The sequence below is a fragment of the Callithrix jacchus genome, chromosome 8, assembly GCF_049354715.1.
Source record: "Callithrix jacchus isolate 240 chromosome 8, calJac240_pri, whole genome shotgun sequence".
Classification (NCBI taxonomy): domain Eukaryota; kingdom Metazoa; phylum Chordata; class Mammalia; order Primates; family Cebidae; genus Callithrix; species Callithrix jacchus.
In genome coordinates this window covers 139,571,342-139,591,499 of record NC_133509.1, presented here as the reverse complement: position 1 = coordinate 139,591,499, position 20,158 = coordinate 139,571,342, and the positions used below count along the sequence as shown (strand labels likewise).

Below are 20,158 nucleotides of genomic sequence, written 5' to 3'. Positions count from 1 at the left end.
TCTAGATGCTTCTCACTACCTCCTGAGGGCTTGAGGGACAACCCCTAGCCTGGGGTACCCTCAGCCGTGAATGCTCACACGTGATCTGGGGACCCTCGGCCGTGAATGCTCACACGGGGCCTGACCAGTGCCCACCATGTCTGTGGGAGCCTGCGTCTGCCGCCCACCCCGACAGCCTCTTAAAACCACAGGTGCACATGGGGCTACATCTGCTTTTTATTGGCCACGTGTCTAGCCACCAGCCTCAGGGCACACAACTGGCAAGGGGCAGGCTTGGGCAGGCTGCCCTTGCTGAGTGGGCAGTGATGGGGCGGTGGCTGCAGGCCCCTCAGGTGGGACCTGTATTGCCCCCAGGGCCCACCCACCCCAGGGGCACTGGGAGGGGTTTTCTGTTGATGTGCGGCCAAGTCTCAGCTGCAGGGCATTGGCCTGGCAGTGGCAGCAAAGGCAGATACCCCTCCCCCAACTTCAGGGGCTGGACATGCTGGGATGGGGCCAGACCTCACGGGAAGGGACCCTGGCCTGCCAGCCTGCCCCTGCCCAGGGCCCCCAACTCGGCCACCTCTGAGCTTTAAAGCTTCACAAAGCATTGCATTTTAATTAAACCCACTGGGCTGTAGGGCAGGCAGGGCTGTGGCGGGCACTGGTGGGGTGCAGCCCCCCACTGGCCCTGGGCAGGCAGCACCGGGCGCATGCGGGTGTGGGCCAGGGTCGCCTTTAGGAAGCAAGTGGGAGGCTGGCACGTGCAGGCGGTCCAGGAGGGCACCAGGCCTGGTGGGACACGGGTACCTGTCGGGGTCCCAGCCACAACACCCCAAGAAGGTCCAGGATGGCCCCGGCTGGGTAAGGCACGGAGTTTGGTTTCCGGGGCCCAGTCCCAGCCCAGCCCCAGAAGAGCCTCTCTCAGCAGAATGGCAGCATGTCCAGCGGCCTGGTCAGGGCTCTCTCACTTGGCCTTGGGCCTGGGCCTGAGGCCTATAAGGAGAGAGGAGAAACGACATTATTAGGAGCAGCTCTGCTGGGTACAACACCAGGTGCCCGCTGCTGGGTCCTCAGGTCCCTGAACCCTTCATCACCACTGTCCAGAGGGTTGTGCCATGCATCTCAGGTCTACTCTGACCCCAGGCTCCTTCTCTGGAGCAGCACAACTTATCTGAGTGGAAGGTGCCGGGACGGCCTGGCCAGGCTGGGTTTTGGCAAGGCGTGGCACCCTAAGCCTGTCTCATTTCTGCTGAGATGGGGAGTCTCAGTGGCATGTCCCTCCATCCCATGTCTCAGTCCAACGCTGCACACTGTCTATACTCATTACTCCCCACTGCCACCACCTGGAGCCCTCCATCGCCTCCACATTGGGCCCTGGGCCCCACACGAGGACCCCAGGCGTGCTTTCTCCAGTGGGCTGCTGAGGGCGCTCAGCCCTGCCCCCACAGCTCCCAGATGGCCCCACAGGTCTCCTGCCCTCAACACCCTCTTCCGTCACTTGGCCCTTGTCTGACTGCCCACCTCCACTGCCACCCCAGTGCCAGGAGGTGTCCCGACTTCCCAGTGGGACAGGGCAGGTGGGGTTTGGGAACCACTGGTCTAAAGAGACAGAGCAAGAAACCAAAAACTATCCAAAACGATCCCTCAGAGAGGGATTTCAACATCATCCCCCACTCAGGGAACCCGGAGAAATGGCCAAGACCAAGGCCTAGGCCGGAGTGGGGGGGTCAGCAAGCCCAGGGTGAGCTGGGAGCACGGGCTTTTGCCAAAGATGGAAAGAGCTCAGGGGCTGTGGGTCCGGGGCCCCCGCTGGTCCCATCAAATGCATGGCAGTGACAGTGATGGATACTGCACGTCCAAACTCACAAAAGGGCAGGGGAAAGGGGAACCCTCAGAGGAGGCGCCGCGAACACAGAATCGGGCTGCAGCGGCTTGTCCCACGGGTCACCGCAGGGCTTACTGAGCACAGGAGTGCAGTGCTCACGTGGTGGCAGGTTCAGCCGCGGTCAGTGCTGCTGCCATGAACGGCCCCACCCAGCTGGGGAGGACATGGCATCCCTTGGGGTCGAACTCCTGCCCCAGAACTCAACCTGGTCCAACTTGGGGGGAGCAATCAGGCAAACCCAAAGTGAAGGTGTCTTCCAGAATGCCAGTGTCATACGAGACAAAAAGGGGCAGGAATGTTCTAGAACAAAAAAGACTGAAGCGACATGACAAGCAGACACAGCCTGTGATTCTAGATAGCATCTCATTTGCAGAAAACGACAGAGCAACAACTCGAAAAGGAATTACTGCGACCGAATCGTAAAAGCATGTGGACGTCAGATGCCGGTGGAGCCCGCCCTGCCCAGTGCGACCGGGGAGGGTGCTGTGCTCCCAGGAGGTGTCTGTGGGCCAGTGTAGGGGTCTACTGCCGTCATGTTTGTAACCGACTCTCAAGTGGCTCAGTCGGAGGGGGGCAATGTAGCAAAATGGTCACAATTTTGGTATTTTTGGCAAATGTTTGCAATTTTGGGGAGAAGGTGTTCGTCATTCTGATCTCTATGAAATTTCCTGTGGTGTTGAAGATTTTCTAAATAAAAAGTTGGGGGCCCGGCGCAGTGGTTCACGCCTGTAATCCAGCAGCTTGGGAAGCTGAGGCCGGTGGATCAGCTGAGGTCAGGAGTTTGAGACCAGCCTGGCCAACATGAGGAAACCATGTTGTTACTAAAAATACAAAAATTAGCCAGGCGTGGTGGTGCTCCTGTAGTCCGAGCTACTCGGGAGGGGGCTACTCAGAAACGAGAATCACTTGAACCCAGAAAGTGGAGGTTGCAGTGAGCTGAGACTGCACCCCTGCACTCCAGCCTGGATGACAGTGAGACTCTGGAAAAAAAAAAAAAAAAAAAAATAGAGGCCAGGCCTGGTGGCTCACACCTGTAATCCCACCACTTTGGGAGGCCGAGGTGGGTGGATCAGCTGAGCTTAGGAGTTCGAGACCATCTTGACCAACATGGTAACCCAGTCTCTACTCAAAATACAAAAAAAAAAAAAAAAAATTTAGCTAGGCTTAGTGGCCTGTAGTCCCAGCTACTGAGGAGGCTGAGGCAGGAGAAGCACTTGAACTGCGGAGGTGGAGGCTGCAGTGAGCCAAGATCATGCCGCTGAACTGCGGAGGTGGAGGCTGCAGTGAGCCAAGATCATGCCGCTGAACTGCGGAGGTGGAGGCTGCAGTGAGCCAAGATCATGCCGCTGAACTGCGGAGGTGGAGGCTGCAGTGAGCCAAGATCATGCCGCTGAACTGCGGAGGTGGAGGCTGCAGTGAGCCAAGATCATGCCGTTGAACTGCGGAGGTGGAGGCTGCAGTGAGCCAAGATCATGCCGCTGTAGCCTGGGCGACAGACTGACAGGCTGCCTCAAAAATAAAACAAAAATAAAAACTAAAAAGTTGGGGAGAAAAGGGCAGAATTCCTTCCTCCCGCCCTCAGCTGCCCTCGTGGCAGGAGCTGGGGTGGGTGAATGCCGAGCACGTGCAGCAGATCCAGGAGGGAACTGGGTGGGGCGTGGAGCCGGCGCCGGGCACGTCCACCTTCCACTGAAGCACTGTCACGCGTGGCTGCCGGCCCCAGGCCCACATGCTCCCCCGCTCCTTGCACCCAGGGCAGCACCTCTCTAAAAAATACATGTGGGTGTTTCACACCAGAGGGCCACACTTGGAAGATGAGCCTGGAAGTAAAACCTGGAACCCAGGGTGCAGGCTGTGCCCCAGCAGCGAGGACAAATGTCCAGAGAAGCTTCTCTGGGCTCCTGGCCGCTCTGGGCTCTGACGGCACCAGCAGACCTTGGGTGTGCACCTTGAGCCTAGCCCCAGCCCCAGGCCTAGCATATCCGCAGGGCACGGACACTGGGCTCTCTCTGAGCCGGGCTGGAGGTGCTGGAGGCCCCACGACCTGGGCTCACAGAGCTCACAATTGGCCAGGCTGGACCTTCTGGTTCTCTGCTCTGCTTCCTCCTCCACCCAGCACAGCCGGTCTATCTAGCTGAATGCAGTGACCTCTCCAGCCCTGTGGATGGTGGCTGGCTGACCTTCGGCGGGGGCCCTCCCAGAGGACGCAGGGTGTGCTGGGAGTAACCTGCATTCCACAGTCCCACCCACGGCCTCAGGGCAGGACACCCCCGTCCAACAGCAGGGGTTGCAGTGTGCTTGTCCCTGGCAGCGTCTACTCCTGGGACCCTCCCTGTCTCCTCACAGACTACTGGGGACATGCCCCAGGAGGGCCCCCTGCACTGACACACTCAGAGCGAACTCCACCGACAGACAGCAGGCACTGCAGTGAGGGCCAGGACACCAGACAGGAGCCACCTCAGCCTGTCCTGCCAGGCAGGCGGTCCCACCCTTGCCCTGGGGCCTCCGGATCCTGCTCGCTGAGGGAGCCACTGGCCCTGCCACCCGCTCTCTCGGGGCCCACATGCCCAGAGCCAGCGCTGATGTTGCCTTTTGCCCAGGGGAGACACTGGGTGAGCAGGTGACCTGCAGAGAGGGAGAGGATAGGACGGGGAGCCCACCACCAGCGGCATGGGAGAGGCGAGGCACCGGGCGGCCGGAGAAAAGCCAGGTTAGTGTCCCAGAGGCGTTTGGACAGCAAGCTCCGCCCCTGCCCTGCAGCTGCTGTTAGCCCCGCGAGGGCCACGGACCTACCTTAGTTGATCACACACAGTCTTTCCGTTTTATTAGCATCAGAATCAGGGGCAACCTCTGCTTTCAAATAAAAGAAACTCACTCAACGGCTTATCTCACAGGAGCAACCTGGCTCGAGCGAGCGGGTGGGCTGGTGGGGCCGGCCTAGGCACGCCAACACCCTCTGAGGGTGGCCCGGTTCTCTGGCTGCTGAGACTCATGGCAGCCACTTGCCCGGGACTGGCACCCTGTGCCCGGTGTCCGCCCCTACTCCCTAACGGAGGTGGCACAAAGACGGATCGGCGAACAGCCGCATGGGCCTCAGCAACCCTAAAGCTGCCTTCCGGGAAGCGCTGCCACCTCCTCTCACACGCCGCACCCAAGTCACCTTTCCTGGGTGCAGCCGGAGCCTGCAGTGCCCAGTGGGGAAGGGGAGGGACTGGCTGGGCGCCAGTGTCCTGGTGTGGGACGGTGCCCCGGACCCCTCCCTGAGTTACCTTCCTGGCTCCTTGAGGGGCGCTTCTTCCTTCGCTTGCTGGTCCCCTTTGAGGCCCGGCCCCGGGACCTGGGGAGTGTGCCGGACCCCGAGGAGTCGGTCACCGCATCCTCGGAGAAGGACCTGTCTAGGGATGTGTCCAGCGCGGACTCTGGGGCTGTGTCCTCCTCGTCCTCATCCCTGTTTCCGCCCGGGCCTGCCGTAGGGGGTCTGACACTGCGGCTGTGGACAGTGTCCTCCCGCCCCCGGCTCGTGCTGCTGGCTTCAGCCTGGAGGACGCCCAGCAAGGCAGTGGGATCCTTGGCATCCTGGCTTGAGCTTCCGGCTGCCGGACGCTGGGTGCTGGAGAACTTGAGGGGCTTCAGGGCCTGAGCATCTCCCAGAGTCACTGGCCAGGCTCCCTCTGAGGGCTGGGGGCACTGGGTGTCCTCGGTGGTTAGGTCCTCACTGGCATCCACGTACCAGGAAGAACGCCTCTCCAGGGGCCGGGGACCACCCTCCCCCGACTGCTCCAGGGTGGGCTGAGGGCAGTGGGTCCCGGCGTCCACAAGGTCCCAGGCCCGGGACTTGCTGGCCGCTGCAGCATCAAGGCTGGGCTCAGAGGTGGGGCAGCGCATGCCATCCACAGGGTCTCCTGCAGGGTCGCCAGTGGCCACTATGGCTGGAGGGACATGCCAGTGAAGGGTAGGCACCCTGCTCCCGAGCCAGCCCAAGTGCAGCCTTCTCCATCCTGCTGTCTACCTGAACGTCCTGCAAAGCCTCCTCCCCAGCAAGCCTCCTGTGATGCCTCAGAGCAGGACCCAGCCTCAGTGTCCCTGCTTTGTCTACACTGGGCCATGCCATCCCCAGCACCCCGAGCCAGCCACCCCAGGAATGGGGCCCTCCCACCAGGGCCTTTCCTGCCTTCTGAGCCCAGGGGCAACAGTCAGTGGGCCTGACCTCATCTCTCAGGACCTGCGGGCCACTGCTTCGGCACTGGGGCAGGGCCCGTGGTTACAGTGGAGAGCTGGAGTGAGCTGACGGAGGGATGAGGCTGAGCGGCTACCTGCCTCCTCAGCTGTCCCCAGTCTTAGGAGCCTCCAGGGTGGCCCGGGGAGAGGAGAGGGCTTTCCAGTGAAGTCAGGAGGGCTTCCTGGAGGAGGGCAGGGACAGTGGCAAGGGGACCACAAGGAGGGAGTGGGAGAGGGTCTTACCGGGCTCTGTGGCCCTTGGGGGATCCACGGAGGCCACCTTGCTGCCCCCCTCGGTGTCCCCGCGGCCCCGGGCCGTCTTCCGAAGCTGGAAGCCCTTCCTGATGTCAGCCAGCAGAGCGTCAATGACACACACCTCCTCCTGCTTCATGGGCCCCTTCCTGACTGAGGAGCGTGGGACACTCAGGGAGCGGCACGGAAAACTGGAGCCCTCCGAGAGGGTTGGGGATGGTGGGGAAGGGAGGCTAGGACACAGACAAGGACTCCAGAGCTGCCCCCTCCCTGCCCGGACTTCGGCCCAGCCTCACCAGGCTTCCCGTCCTCTCCCCGAGGCCGCCGTGCCTCTTCCTCCGCCAGCTGCCGCTTCCTCCTCTCTGCCGTGGCTGCCTGCTCCTTCCGGTCCTTGTTCTCCTGCACTGGCAGATGTGGCCCCGTCACCCCAGCAAGGCATCCCTCAGGGGCTCCATGGGCCTCCGTGTCCCCCTCCCTGAGCTGCGGCAGGGCAGGGCCCACGTGGCCATGTCCACCTGACGAGGGGTGCCTCTGCCCGTCCTCCTGGAGGACCCCGCTCTAGCCAGACAGGCTGTGCCGTGCGGGGCTGCCCCCACCTTCAGGGCGCGGAGGAAGAGTTCCCGGAAGGCCTTCATGGTGCTGAACGTGTCCTCCAGAGACAGCTGCTGGGCGTCCTCACACAGGTAGTCAGCCAGCTCCCGCTGCTTCTGCTCAATGGCCTCAAACAGCTCGTCCAGTGCCCGGAAGGCCGAGATGCTGGCCTGGGAGCAAGGGCATGTGACAGCCTCGTGAGAGCCCTGCGGGCACCTGCTGGGGCGAGGCCCTGAGCTGTGGGAGGGTGGCGGCCGCAGGGACAGGCCCTGAGGACAGTGGTCTCTGAGAAGGAGCAAGGGCCTGTACCCTGACCGTGCACACCTGGGAACCTCAGCCCCCAGGATCCACGGAGCCAGACCGCACGGCTGCTCACCCACCCCACTCTTTCTGCCAGCCCCAGCCCAGGTGCCCACTTGCCTGGAGGCGCTGGGCGTACTGCTCCTGGACCTCGGCCACCGAGGCAGACACCTTCCGCTCCGTCTCCAGAAGCTTCTTCAGGTTGGAGCTGGCCTCTGAGCGGATGATCTCCAGGTTGATCCTGAAAGGTGAGGAGGACCAGGCAGAGACAGCAACAGCTGACGTCCAGCCTCGCTGGGACAGGGGAGCCCCCCGCTGCACGACCCCCATGCCCCACTGTGCACTAGGCAGGCTGAAATCTGAGCCCCTCCCCTTCCCGTGCAGTGCCACCTGCAGCTCTCTGAGCATCTGGGAGGGGACCTGAATGCTCGGCCTGTCCTGCTTGTCTGGCTCTCCCCAAGGCTGGGCAGCTCCTGAGCCAGAGAACCTTCCAGGGCAGGTGGAGCCCAGGAGGCACCCTGTACTGGGGGCCCAGGCTGTGTAGAGGGGGGTCCAGGCCATGTAGTGGGGAGCCCAGGCCATGTAATAGGGGGCCCAGGCTGTGTAGTGGGGGGCCCAGGCTGTGTAGTGGGGGGCCCAGGCTGTGTAGTGAGGGGCCCAGGCTGTGGAGTGGGGGGCCCAGGCTGTGTAGTGAGGGGCCCAGGCTGTGGAGTAGGGGGCCCGGGCTGCCCTCCTGCTTGGGTTGTATGACCCAGGAAGTGAAACTGCCCTCCTGGGTCTCAGTTTCCTCATCTGTATAATGAGGGAGGCATGAGCTCGCTCACGGCTGTCATGAAGTTTCACCTTGTGAATGGGCTATATTAGACCTGCCCCTGCTATGACCCTGACCCGGCCAGCCCCTGCCTCTAGGGCTGTTTCCCTAAGTCAGAAGCGGACAGGCCATGGCAGACACGGTCCTGTCCCAAAATATTGGCCAGGGCTCCCAGGGGTGGTGGGGCTGAGGTGCAGCTGTGAGACCCAGCCCGGCTGAGGGGTGGGCTGGCAGGAGCGGCCTGGGCCCGGCTGAGGGGTGGGCTGGCAGGAGCGGCGTACCCTGCTGCTTTCGAAGGCTGCTCCAGGTCCCGGGGCAGCTCCAGGAGGTCGGGGTGGCTCTTTTCTGCTTCCTGCAAAGGGACAGGTCCAGTGAGCTCCACGGTGGCCACACTCTCTGCCTGCGGATGCCCTGCCCCACCCCCTAGCTTTAACCCTTAGCAATTAAAGTACAGAAAGCCCGCAGCACTCCAGACCCTCATCTTTCCCTTGGGCCTGGCTATGACTTTGTGATGTTTCTGCTTTTCCTAGGGACAGTCCCCCAAGACCGGGGCAGGTTTCCTGGGGATACGGGGGGCTTGTGCTGCAGGAAGGAAGGAGGGGTGCTGGGCGGGGCCATGCGCAGCTCTGACTGAGGCTGCTGGCTGCAGACGGGGTCCTGAGCGGTGGCCATGGGGGTATGACCTCTACACCTCTACACTGCAGGCCCGGGGGCACTGGAAGCCCTGCCATCGTGCCCCCACTGGTGCCCCCACTGGTGCCCACCGCCACGCCCACCTCCAGCACATGGTGCAGCAGTGTCACGCGGTTCTGCTGGGACTTGGTTTCTGTGAGCTTCAGCAATGTGCTGATCTTGAAGCCGTCGGCGTCACCGGTGTGGCTGCCCTGGGAAGGGCAGGGAGTGAGTCTTGCTGGCCCCAAGTGGGCCAGGCGGGCTGGGGAGCTGCCTGACTTACATAGTTGAGGAAGTTCCCAATCCTCAGGATCAGCTGGCAGAAGACAGGCAGCCGGCGGCTGGTGAGCAGGCCTGCAGGGGCAGCCAGGGCTGGAGAGGGGCTCTTGGTTCTGAGGCCCCATGCCCTAGTGTGGGGTGTGGTCCTGCTTGCCAGCGCCCCTGCCCACCCTGGCTCCTCCCCAGGCTCAGCTCAGCACCGGAAGGGACACAGGGCAGGGCCCGGGGGCTGCAAACCCTCCACGGATGGGAGTGGACGCCCACGGTGTGTCTGACAGATGCGAGCTGTGCCTTAGTGGGCTGCACCTGTCCCTCTCCCTGCCCAAGGGCCGTGGCAGGTCCCCACTGATTCCTCTTTCAGAGATGGTGCCTGTGTGCGTGCACGTGTCTGTACACGTGTGAGGGTGTGTATGTGTGTGCGGGGTCGTGTACGTGTGTCTACATGCCTTGTGTGCATGTGAGTGTGCTTATGTGCCTGTGTCTGTGTGTGCACGTGCCTGAGAGTGGCAGAGGGCATGCATGTCGGTGCGTCCAGCGGGTGTGTGTCCAAGGTGGTGGCAGCAGGGAGGTTTCGGAGTGTGGTGAAGGCTGGCACCCTCGGGTGCTCTTCACAGCCATTGAGATCTGGGCAGTTCTCAGGGGCCCCGGGCAGCCCCCGCCCCAGGTTCAGAAGCCTATTCCTCCTGCACACGCACCCCGCCTGGCCCCACTCACTTTTGCAGGCAGCCAGCACCAGCTGGGCCTTGGGCTGGACCATGTCCAGCATGGCGGCCGCGCCCTCGCACAGCAGCATGCACTCGATTCGCAGCTGGTAGCTGGAGACGGCACAGCCAGGAGTCAGTGGCCCGCACCCCCACCTGCCCCTGCCAGAGGGGCAGCAGCACAGGGCTCTGGCTTGGGTGCTGGGCAAAGGGAGGGGGTTTCTACCACCTGCCCAGTCCAGGAGGCGCCCTACCGGGCCGGCCCAGAGCAGGATCCAGGCCCTGCACAGGCCTCGAGCCTCACTCTTTGAAGGGAAGGGCTGGGGGTGGTGCTTGAGTGATGTTTAAAAGGCCGACAGCTGCCAGGCTGCTCCTAGAGGCCCCTTCCCTCCCTGGCTGGGCCCTGCTCCCTATCCCTGCTCTCCCGTCTGGGGCCCAGGCCCTGGGGTGTGAGGGCGGCCGTGCTCACCAGGGAATGGCCAGAAGGAGGACGTAGAACCGGTCGGCGTTGGCCAGCTTGGCTCGCTCCTCTGTGAAGGCCCGCAGGTTTTCAATCTGCCGGGAGGAGGACTGCATGTGGGATCCCCCCATGCCAGCTTCTGCCCTCCAGGACTGCCCGCCGGCCTCAGCCCCTCCACTGCCCACCACAGCTCCCTGTGGCTCGTGGCTCAGGGCAGAGGCGGGGCTGGGACACTTCCTTCTCGGTCTCCCTGCTGGGAGCTCCCGGGATGGCCTTGCCTTTGGTTGGTGTGGGGGTCCCCTCACCTCGTGCTTCTCCGGAAGGAGCTTAAGGAGCTGTTTGAGAACCTCCACGTCAAACTTCGTGGTGTCCCCAGCCCGGATCATAGCAGCCACCTCCTCATTGGAGCTGCAGCAAGGAGAGGACCGGGAAGGGGTGGGTGAGGCATGAGTCACCTCTACCCAGCGTCCTTGGGACCCCACCCGGCAGGGTCTCCGTCGCTGTCATGGGGTGGCCAGGGCAGGTGGGGCCAGGACAGGAAGGGGCCCAGGCTCAGGAGAGGCAGGAAAGTGACTCCTACCCTCACTTTCCCTCCACGGGCCCTGCTCAGGAGAGGCAGGAAGGTCAGGTCCAGCCAGCTCCCTCAGGGGCCAGAGCCAGACACCCGTAGCAGGAAGGGACTCTGGGGCTGAGAGTCAGGGCCCAGGTCCTCGCCCTGGTTTAGCCACTGCCTATCTGTGGCTTTGTGGGGCGGTCCCAGCGCTCTCTACCTGGGAGCCTGGATAGCCCCTAGCTGGGGCGGCAAGCAGCTATTACCCTCCTGCCTAGGGGATGCAGTGTGCACTTCCCATGGCGGCCTGCAGAGGGCACTGCTGGGCCCCAGTCAGGAGGCTCGGGTGGCAGGGAGGCTCTGTGGCCCAGGATGGGGCCGCCCCCCTCACTCACCACTTAAATTGCTTCAGGAAGATGTTGAGGTTCAGGCTCTTCTTGGCATCAAGGAAGGTGATCTGGAAAACCCCCCGCCCAACAGGCTGGTACCAGAGGGTGGCCGGGCAGGCGGCCCTGGTCTGAGTCCCTCCCCATCCCCACCTCCTTGGGCTCCTTCCTGGCTGGGGCAGCTGCTGTGGTGGGCTCCTTGGGCTTGGCTGCAGGGAAGGAGAAGAGCCGCTCGATGCTGGAGAAGTCGGGCTCCACGGCCTCTGCGTGGGAACTGCTCAGGGACGCCCACATGGAGTTGTGCTCTGCAGGGCGGGGACACAGCCCATGAGAATCAGGCAGCCCCGGGGTTGGCGATCCAGCAGGCAAGGGCTGGGGCCTCCCAGAGGGTCTCAGGATGCCCTGCCTGGGGCCCAGCAGGTCCAGCATGCAGCAGGTACCCTACCTGAGCACTGGCAGCCGGGCCCCAGGGCACCCCACATGCACTGGCCCACAGGAACGTGTGGAGGGGTCCCTCAGAGGTAGCCCCCACTCTGCTCCTCCCCCTTCTCCACCTCAACCCGGAGCTCAGCCCGGAGCAGGGGCCAGGCTGCCCTGGCCACATGCAGGCAGGACGTGCAGACAATTCCATGTGCCACCTGCCCCTCTCCCCAGCAGGGCCAGCCCTCATCCTAGGGGAAGCTTCCCTCAGGGGTCAGGGGACACTCACCACGGGCCACATTGGATGGCAGCTTCTGCCAGTTCAGTTTCTTCATGCGCAGTGTGGGTGGGTTCACCCGCCGATGGCTGGGGACCCAGGCTGAGCCCAAGCCGTGGTCCACCTGGGCCACAATGACCTCCTCCACATCTCCTGCCACTGAGGGGCTGCAGGTGCCAGGCAGTGGTGGAGGTGGGGGTGGAGGAGGGCCCCAGCCCATACCAGGCAGCAGAGGTGGGGGTGGGGGTGGGCATTCCATGCCCGGGAGTGGTGGAGGTGGTGGGGGTAGGATCCCACAAGCACCTGGCAGGGGTGGTGGTGGAGGGGGTGCTGGGGGGGCCATGGCCCCCAGGCCTAGCAGGGGTGGGGGTGGGGGTGGAGGTGGTGCTAGGAGGGCCTCAGTCCCCACACCGGGCAGGGGGGGTGGTGGGGGAGGGGGAGGGGGCTCAGCATTGGATCCAGGGAGCAGGGGTACAGGTGGGGGCGGGGTGGGCGCCCGCTGCTCCAGGGCTCTTGGCTGCGAAGCTTTCAGGAGGCTCTCGCTCTGGGCATGGTCCACAGGCTGGCAGGTGGGGGCTGCTGGCTGTTGGCCCTCCACGCCGGCCTTGGGGGTTGCAGTGTGTTGCGGGGAGCTGCCCCTCTGGCTCTGGCCTAAGTTGGCCTGGACACTCTTATGGGCCTTGACCAGCGGGCTTGGTCGGGGCCGCCCCTTGACGGACAGGAGCCGCTCAACCACTTCCTCCAGGCTGCACTCCTGGGCTGTGGTGAGGGGTGTCCAGGGTTAAGGGAGAAGGGGGAGGGGAGGGAGGAATGGGGCTTGAGGAGGAGGCAGGAAAAAGTGGCCACCTCCCCTGGGCAGAGGATAGGTTGGGGTCAAGACCAGGTCCCTCTCCCCATGGTCCGAGACCCCAGTGTCTGTCCACCAGGCTGTGCCTACACCCCTTCCCGCCCCTCACCGTCACTGGCCAAGAGCACGGCCCGGTTCACCAGGCTCTCCAGGGCCTCCCAGAGCAGCTGGCTGGAGCGGAGGCTGGGCTCCAGGTGCAGGAGGCCCTGCAGCACAGACAGGAGCTGCGCAGACACCGGGGAGCAGCTCACCTGGATGGGCGAGCGCAGGGTGCGGGTCAGCAGCCAGCCCCTCATTCTAGACTGAGGACCCCCATCATTCCCGTGGACCCCTAGAGATGAGAGCCTTGGCGACTGTGGTATGGGTGACCTGTGGGGCTGTCCTGTGCATTATGGGATGTTCAACAGAATCCCTGGTTTCTGCCTACTCAATGCCAATAGCTCTTCCTGCCCAGCCGTGGTAACCAAAAATCTCTTCAGACTTGCCAGATGCTGCCTGGGGACACAAGTGCCCCCAGATGAGAGCTGCCCGGTTCAGAGAATGAGGGGAAGGCCCGAGCTTGATGGGAATGCAGCCTCTTAGCCCCTCACCAGGCCCGGAGGCCTCTGAAGTTCACCTGATGGGGACTGGGCAGCTGGGCCCAGGACAATATGGCCACTGCTGGGCAGCTCTGGTCCCTGGAGCCCCATACGTCTGGGTCCTTTGGCCCTGGCTTTGCCCCCGGGTCCAGCCCAGCCCCCAGGCTGCCCGCTGCAAGCACCAACTAGCTTTCCAACCCCTGGCCCCTTGCTCCTTCCTAGAGTCTCACCCCAGACCTGGCACCATGCCCAGGTAATAGCAGGTCTGACCAGGGCAGGGAGGGCCACAGCCGACACTGGGGGACAGCCCTCCACCCTCCAGCCCCCAGCCCACCTTGTGGAACAGGGAGGCAAAGACCTCCTGGTGGCTGCTCATGTCGACCCCACCGGAGACTCTAAGCAGCTCCTCCTCGTCCTCGGCCTTGGCCTCCTCAAAGGCCTCCAGCTGGATCAGCAGGTCGGCATCCTCCAGGTCTCTGTGTGGGAGGGGCCGGGTGGGCTGAGCCTGCTGCTACCACCACTGACAGGCAGCCCAGCTTGGTGCCGGTGTATCTGCCCCGTGCAGCCCACCTGGGACTCTGAGCCAGGCCGTGGCCAGCTGTGGCTGACATGTGGCCCACATAGCCAGGGATGGTGGCCTGAGTGGCAGCTCCTAGGTCACTCGGCAGCTGCAAGCCCCTGGGAAAGGGTGAGTACGTGCACCAAGGCCTGGGGAAATGGCACATGGTGGAACGGGGCCATGGCCTCAGGGGAGGAAGGTCCTCCTCTGGGTGCTGCAAGGCCACAGTCAAGACCACTCCTGAGGTGGGTCCACAGGGCTGTGTGGACACAGGAGGGGCGGGGCTCTGGCCTGAGCAGGAGGAACCTGACTGTTCACTGGGCCCAGGGCTTGCCAGTCATCTCAGTCTAGCCAATGAGCAAGTTCTCTGCAGTCAGGGCCAGCCCCCTTCAGCCCGCACTGGTGGGGCACAGGCACCCACCCAGGCAAATTTTGCATGAGGTCATTTCTTTTTTTCCTTCTTTTTTGAGATGGAGTCTTGCCCTGTCACCTACACTGAAGTGCAGTGGTGTAACCTCAGCTCACTGCAACCTCTGCCTCCCGGGTTCCAGTGATTCTCCTGTCTCAGCCTCCTGAGTAGCTGGGACTGCAGGCACATGCCACCATGCCCAGCTAGTTTTGTACTTTTAGTAGAGATGGGGTTTTACCATGTTGGCCAGGCTGGTCTTGAACTCCTCACCTCAAGTGATCTGCCCGCCTTGGCCTCCCAAAGTGCTGGGATTACAGGTGTGAGCCACTGTGCCTGGCCCCTGAGGCCATTTCAGTACCAGGCACTCCAGCCATGGGCTTCTCCAAGCTGACTTCCCTGCGCGTTGGGACCCTGTTCTGACTGAGGCCTGGGATACAGGTTCTCAGCCATGTGGGTTGCCAGCAGGGCTGCAGGATTTAGCAAATGAAACTACAGGGTACCCGTTAAATTTGAATTTCAGACAAACAATGAATAACTTTTGGCATAAGTATATCCCATGCAATATCTGGGATATACTTGGACTAAAACACTTGTGTATCTGAACCTTGAATGCACTGCATGTCCCGTACGCTGCCTGGCAACCCTAGTTTCTTTTTTTAAAAACTTTTATTTTAGACTCAGGGGCACATGTGTGTGTTTGCCACATGCTGTACTGTGACGGCGGGGACTGGCCTTCTGGGGCAGTGGTCTCCAGGCTTTTTGGCACTAGGGACTGGTTTTGTGGAAGACAAGTTTTCCATAGACAGGGGTGAGGGGAATGGTTTCGGGACAAAACCGTTCCCACCCTGATCATCAGGCATTCGATTCTCAGGAGGAGCGCGGCCTGGGCGCCTGACAGGCGTGCGCAGGCAATCGAGCACCTGAGATTCTAATGCTGCGCTGACCTGACGGGAGACGGGGCTCAGGCAGGAATGCCAGCCTACCGCTCACTGCCTCCTGCTCCGCCCGGTTCCTAACAGGCCAGGGGCTGGTACCGGTCTGCAGCCCCGGGGGTTGGGGACCCCTGTTCTGGAGGGGCTGACACCAAGCAGTGAAGCTGTACCCGTGGGGTTTTCACTCGCCGAAGCCCGTGCCCACTGCACCACCTCGTAGTTCCCACTCGCTGGCATTCTATTTTCCATGTCTGAGTTGGTTCACTTAGGGTCACGGTCTCCAGCTCCAGCCACGGTGTGCAAAGGATGTGAGCTCATTCTGTCTTTTCTGTGGCTGCTGCAACCCTAGTTTCTGTGGGCAGCTGCTGGGCACAGTGAGCTGGATTCTAGGCTGAGACCTGCCTTCCTGCTGGAGCCCTGGGGTTACTTGGGGGGGTGGGACCACCTCCCTGCCCTCTGGAGGTGCTACTTTGGTGAGATGGCTGGGATCCAACGGGCAGGTGGGCCTGGCCCTGGGAGCAGTAGGGGCATGGACCACCACAGTGAGGACTTACCGCAGACGAGCCAGGACGTCCAGCAGTTGCAGCCCTGGGAAGGGACAGACAGGGTCAGAGGGTTTGGAGGCCATCCCCCACTTTCCTCAGTTCACTTCTGCCACCCAGAGCACCCAGCCCTGCTCTGCTACACCCACAGGACGCCAGAGACCCTAAGGCTCCAGCGGGGAGACCTGGTGCTGGATACCCAGTGCCACTTATTCAGGGCTCACGGCCAGAACAGGCAGGGCCGGAACCAGGGATCAGGCCCCTGTCCCTCTCCACCAAGCGCAGTCCAGGGTTGACCCCCAGGCATTCTGAGGCCTGCCTCCATTGAAGGGGCAAGTGGTGGCAGACCCGTGATGATGCCTTCCTCTGGGGCCCCGGGTTGGGGGCAGGTTTTGTGGTGCTCCCACCTCCCCAGGTGGATGCCGCATGGGATGTGCTGGCCAAGAGGAGGGCAGGTGCGGGCAATCAAGCAGCCCAGGGTGGGTGGTTACCGATAAACTCGTTCCGCAGCTGGGTGCGTGTGCGCAGGTCCTCAGGGCCCAGGATGACTGCATTGATCACGCTGAGCAGGGTGACCACATAGGGTATGTTGTCGCTGCCAGAGAGCTCATTCATGACCACGCTGAAGCGGTACTGCTGGCTGCACACCGTCTGCGGGGAGGCCGGGGTCAGGGCACGCCCAGGCAGGCGGCCCCACAGGTCCAGGCCCAGGCCCTGCCACCCACCTTATAGTGGTCCAGGGCGTCCAGGGTCAGTGCGTGGCCCTCGGGTGAGTAGATGCATAGGGCAGCCAGTAGTTCAAATACCTGCTTCTTCACCATCACGTTGGATGTGTCCAGGGCTGCCAGGGAGGAGTGGGTGGGCTCAGCACGGCCACTGCACCCTTTCCCATGCCTGTGCAGCTGGGCTCAGGGCCTGGCAGGCACGCGCCAGGGGGTGCTGGGCAGTTGCCGGTGGCCCACAGCAGTGCTGAACAAAGACTGGGACCCAATGAGCCACCCGCTCCTTGGTGCCCTGGCCCTGCTCCTGGACCACAAGACCAGACCCTGCAGGAAGAGCTTGGGGGCAGTGGGCCCATCCTGTTGCTGGCTCTGGGCCCGGGTTTTCTCCTGGTGCAGCACTAACTACGGCAGATGAAACCTGGGACACCTCCTCATTCCTATGAACCCTTGCCGCCTGCCCCATCCCTTGAGCTGTGAGTTCTGGGGGTGGCTCTCATCTGACCCTGCTGAGAACAATCCACAAAGGCCGCCACAGAGGGGCCTGCCAGGCCCAGGCTGGGGAGACAGGCTGACAGTGGCTGGCTCCTGCAGCTGCCTCTGTCCCCTGGGTCCGGCAGAAATGAGGCCCCTGCCCATCGCTGCCCACCCCAGCTCGTCCCCAGGCATCGGTGGGACCTGGCAGGAGCCATGAGCCGTGCAGCAAGGGTTTCTCTCAAGGGGTCAGGACTAACTTTGGACACAGCCTGGGGAGACTTCCTGGAGGAGGGCAAGTGAGCTGGGGCTGCCCCTGGGTGCTGGTGTAGGGGACAGGGCAGGGAGGGGGATGCTGTGAAGGCACTGGGAGGTGGAGGGTGATGCCCTCAGCAGGTGTGGGCCAGACTGGAAGGGCTCTGTCTGGGCTGGGGGTGAAGGGCTTGGAGCCGGGCAGGTGTATGCAGGAGCCACTCAGGTGGACTCGCCTCTCTCACTCAGGTGACTCTGGCCGCCGAGGTGCCAACGAGGGCAGAGAAACCAGAGGGTGGGAAACAGCACACGGCTGGGAGGAAGGTGGGGCAGAGCCACAGAACAGAGGCCGGGGACAGGGAGACTGCTGGCACAGCCAATGCGGGGACTGGGGTGACCTGGAGGCCTCAGACTCGGAGTGAATGGTGATGTTTTCCCTGAGCCCAGGAAGCCAGTCCTCCTCCAGGAAGCCCTCCTTGCCTGTATGGCTGCGCTTCCTCCTGGTGGGCCTGAGGCCTCACGCCAGGTCCCTAGTGTCTGCCTGGGCGGCCCTCGGCACCGTGGCTCACCCTGGGAGAGCTGGCGCACGTAGCCCTGGTTGCTGAGGATGTACCCGATGCCCTGCTGTGAGTTCATGACGGCGCGCACGCAGCTGACGCAGGTGAGCTGCAGGAGGGCGTCCGAGATGCGCGCGACGCCGCGGCCCGACAGCCTCGCCAGCGCCTCGAGCAGCAGGTCCAGGCCGCTCTGCTCCAGGAACTGCACCATCCAGCTGCCGTCACTGCCCTCCAGGCGCTTGCGCAGGCCCGAGTAGTTGACCACAGAGGGCATCTGCAGCAGCCGGATGCAGAGCTCGGGGTCTGCGTTCTCCAGGTTGGCCTCCGTGGGGTCTGAGTCCGGCGGCCCCAGCTTCTCCTTCAGCGCTGCCCACTTGCGCTGTGCGCCCTCCTTCACCGACATCTTGCCGAGCTGCGGGCACAGGGTACGGAGCCATCAGCGGGGCGGGGATGAGGGCTGTTCACCGGAGGGGGGCCGGGCCCCTCCTGGCCACCAGTGCAGGCAGGGCCTTCCCTCAGCCTCAGTTTCTCTGTAGCAATGCCCGCTCACGCACCGTGCTGAGGGTTATGAGTAGCACTGTGTCCCCCACTACAGTACCTCAGGTTTCCCTGCACCCATTCCTGACTGATTTCAGCAACCGAGGCGGCAGGCAGGAAGGGCCCCACTGCGCGCATCAAGACCCCGAGGCTCAGAAACCTGCACCCCAAGTCTGAGGCTGGCACGGCCTCTCCAGATGGACAGGACCGGATGAGCTTGGGAGGCCTCAGGGGAGCAGGAGGCTCCACTGGCGGGAACAGTGGTAATGATGGTACAAACGGTGCATCTGAGGCCCCCTTATCTCACCCCAGGCGCTTCCCCTGCCCCCGTGGACAATATGGACAGGGAGATTGTAAACCCTGGGCGCTGCCTGGCCTGCCACAGCTTCAGGAGCATGGCTGGGGAGGAGGGGCGGCTCCCGGGTCTCCCCTGGGCCTCAGTCTGCCCATCTGTGTGTGGGTGGTGGGCTCACGCCAACAGGAAGACGGAGACCCTTGGCACGCAGGGTTTCACAGGCTTCAGTTGCCACAGGTCTGACTCCAGCCCTGGGAACACCCCCATAACAGGCCCAGCCCAGAACAGCCTCAACACGTGCCTTTCCCCAAAGGGAACGGCAGGACAGGCGGACTGCACCTCTGCCATCAGCTCCATGCCACCATGTCCCCCCAGCCACTGTCCCCAACCACAGACCCTGGGAACTGGCCTCGAAGGTCAGGGGCATCCCAGGCCCTCCGGCGACCATGTACTGCTCAGATCTTATATTTGGTGTCTGAGAACGGCAGTGCGGAGCCTTAGGGAGGGAGCTCGGGGGCCGGGTCTGGCAGGGACACGCTCCAAGCCTCCGCCCTGGCCCTCGGCTTCCCATCACCCGCAAGGCAGGCACTTTATACCCCTGCAACAGGTGGGGAAGTGGAGGCAGCTGGGTCCCTGCCCACAGTCCCACACCTGGACACAGTGAGGCTGTGACTGGAGGTCCCACAGGGCTTTCCTTCAACCTGGCGACTGCTGCCCAACCTGGTAAGTCAGGAGACCCCAGGCCGAGGGCCATCTGAGGTCACAGGATCCGAGTGGGGGAAGCACACAAGCGCCTGCCTCCCCAGGAGGCTCTGGCCTCAGTCCCACTGCTATCCTCACCGCTGGAGGCCCCGTTCCTCCCCTCCTGCCTTGGGAGAGTGTTCTGAAGCGCCTTCCCTTGAGGTCCTGGGCCCACTCCCCAGCCTGGTGTTTCCGGCAGTCTGCCCCCACTACCCCCACTGTTCCTCATCCCTCTGCCTGTCCAACAGCCCCGGGGGGGCCACTGGGTTCCTTCCAGGAGCAGCCTGGCGGGTGGAAGCCAGAGCTCTGATCTGCATGTGATCTGTGTCCCTAGCTCCGGCCCTCACCAGCTGCCCCGGGCCCAGTCACTCAGATGCCCGTGCCTCAGTTTCCTCCTCCGCACCTCCGGCATCAGGCTCCCAGGAGCACCCCTCCCTGCAGGGGATCCCAGTCTGGGCACCGCAGAATGGAGAGCCTGGAGCCCCGGCCCACTGTGGTTTTCAGTCACCCTCCCGGGCCCGGCCCTCTTGGTCACCCAGTGGCCAACCACTCACCCAGATGCGCAGGACCTTCCGGCCGCCTCTGCCCACCCACTCTAGGCCCTGCCCCGGGCTGCTCCTCACGCTCCCCTGGCTTCTCATTGCTGTTGACCGCTGAGCTGCCAGAGCTGCCACCCAGGCCCTTCCTAGGCAGCCTCAGGTCCTCAGGGCACCTCCTGGCAGCAGTGGGGTTTGCTCGAAGCAGCACGAAGAGCCAGGCAGCCAGGCCTCTGCACGCACTCCCACCCACCCTGGCTGTGGCTGCCTAAAGAGGCCCCAGAACTGACCCTCCTTCCCTCCCCCGCCTCCATTGGCCGGAGTCCCTGTCCCCTTGGCACAGGCTGAGTGGACGGAGTTATGAACTCTCCCAGGCCCAGCCCCTGGCATCCAGAG

The 20,158-nt window shown here is 63.3% G+C and overlaps 1 protein-coding gene across 6 annotated transcripts in view; it reads right to left on the bottom strand.

Annotated features, from left to right (window-relative positions):
• Positions 1-198: 198 nt before the first annotated feature.
• The window catches only part of INF2 (inverted formin 2), a 31,871-nt gene continuing 11,911 nt past the window's right edge, over positions 199-20,158 (bottom strand). For 2 of the 6 annotated variants that reach the window (XM_078335885.1, XM_009006652.6), the window contains exons 2-23: positions 17,666-18,065; positions 16,377-16,492; positions 16,143-16,302; positions 15,664-15,697; positions 13,544-13,685; positions 12,741-12,882; positions 11,797-12,543; positions 11,241-11,392; positions 11,097-11,158; positions 10,457-10,559; positions 10,161-10,246; positions 9,705-9,805; positions 8,995-9,065; positions 8,816-8,923; positions 8,321-8,391; positions 7,349-7,469; positions 6,934-7,098; positions 6,634-6,736; positions 6,329-6,490; positions 5,137-5,796; positions 4,661-4,717; positions 199-975 (exon numbers count right to left, since the gene is read on the bottom strand). In XM_078335885.1, coding sequence (XP_078192011.1) covers positions 4,662-4,717; positions 5,137-5,796; positions 6,329-6,490; positions 6,634-6,736; positions 6,934-7,098; positions 7,349-7,469; positions 8,321-8,391; positions 8,816-8,923; positions 8,995-9,065; positions 9,705-9,805; positions 10,161-10,246; positions 10,457-10,559; positions 11,097-11,158; positions 11,241-11,392; positions 11,797-12,543; positions 12,741-12,882; positions 13,544-13,685; positions 15,664-15,697; positions 16,143-16,302; positions 16,377-16,492; positions 17,666-18,056 — 3,753 coding nt within the window. In that variant the 5' untranslated portion in view covers positions 18,057-18,065 and the 3' untranslated portion in view covers positions 199-975; position 4,661. Of the gene's footprint in view, positions 976-4,660; positions 4,718-5,136; positions 5,797-6,328; positions 6,491-6,633; positions 6,737-6,933; positions 7,099-7,348; positions 7,470-8,320; positions 8,392-8,815; positions 8,924-8,994; positions 9,066-9,704; positions 9,806-10,160; positions 10,247-10,456; positions 10,560-11,096; positions 11,159-11,240; positions 11,393-11,796; positions 12,544-12,740; positions 12,883-13,543; positions 13,686-15,663; positions 15,698-16,142; positions 16,303-16,376; positions 16,493-17,665; positions 18,066-19,780; positions 20,010-20,158 lie in introns of those variants that run through there. The other 4 variants (XM_078335886.1, XM_035261689.3, XM_009006650.5 and 1 more) reach the window with 3 other exon arrangements.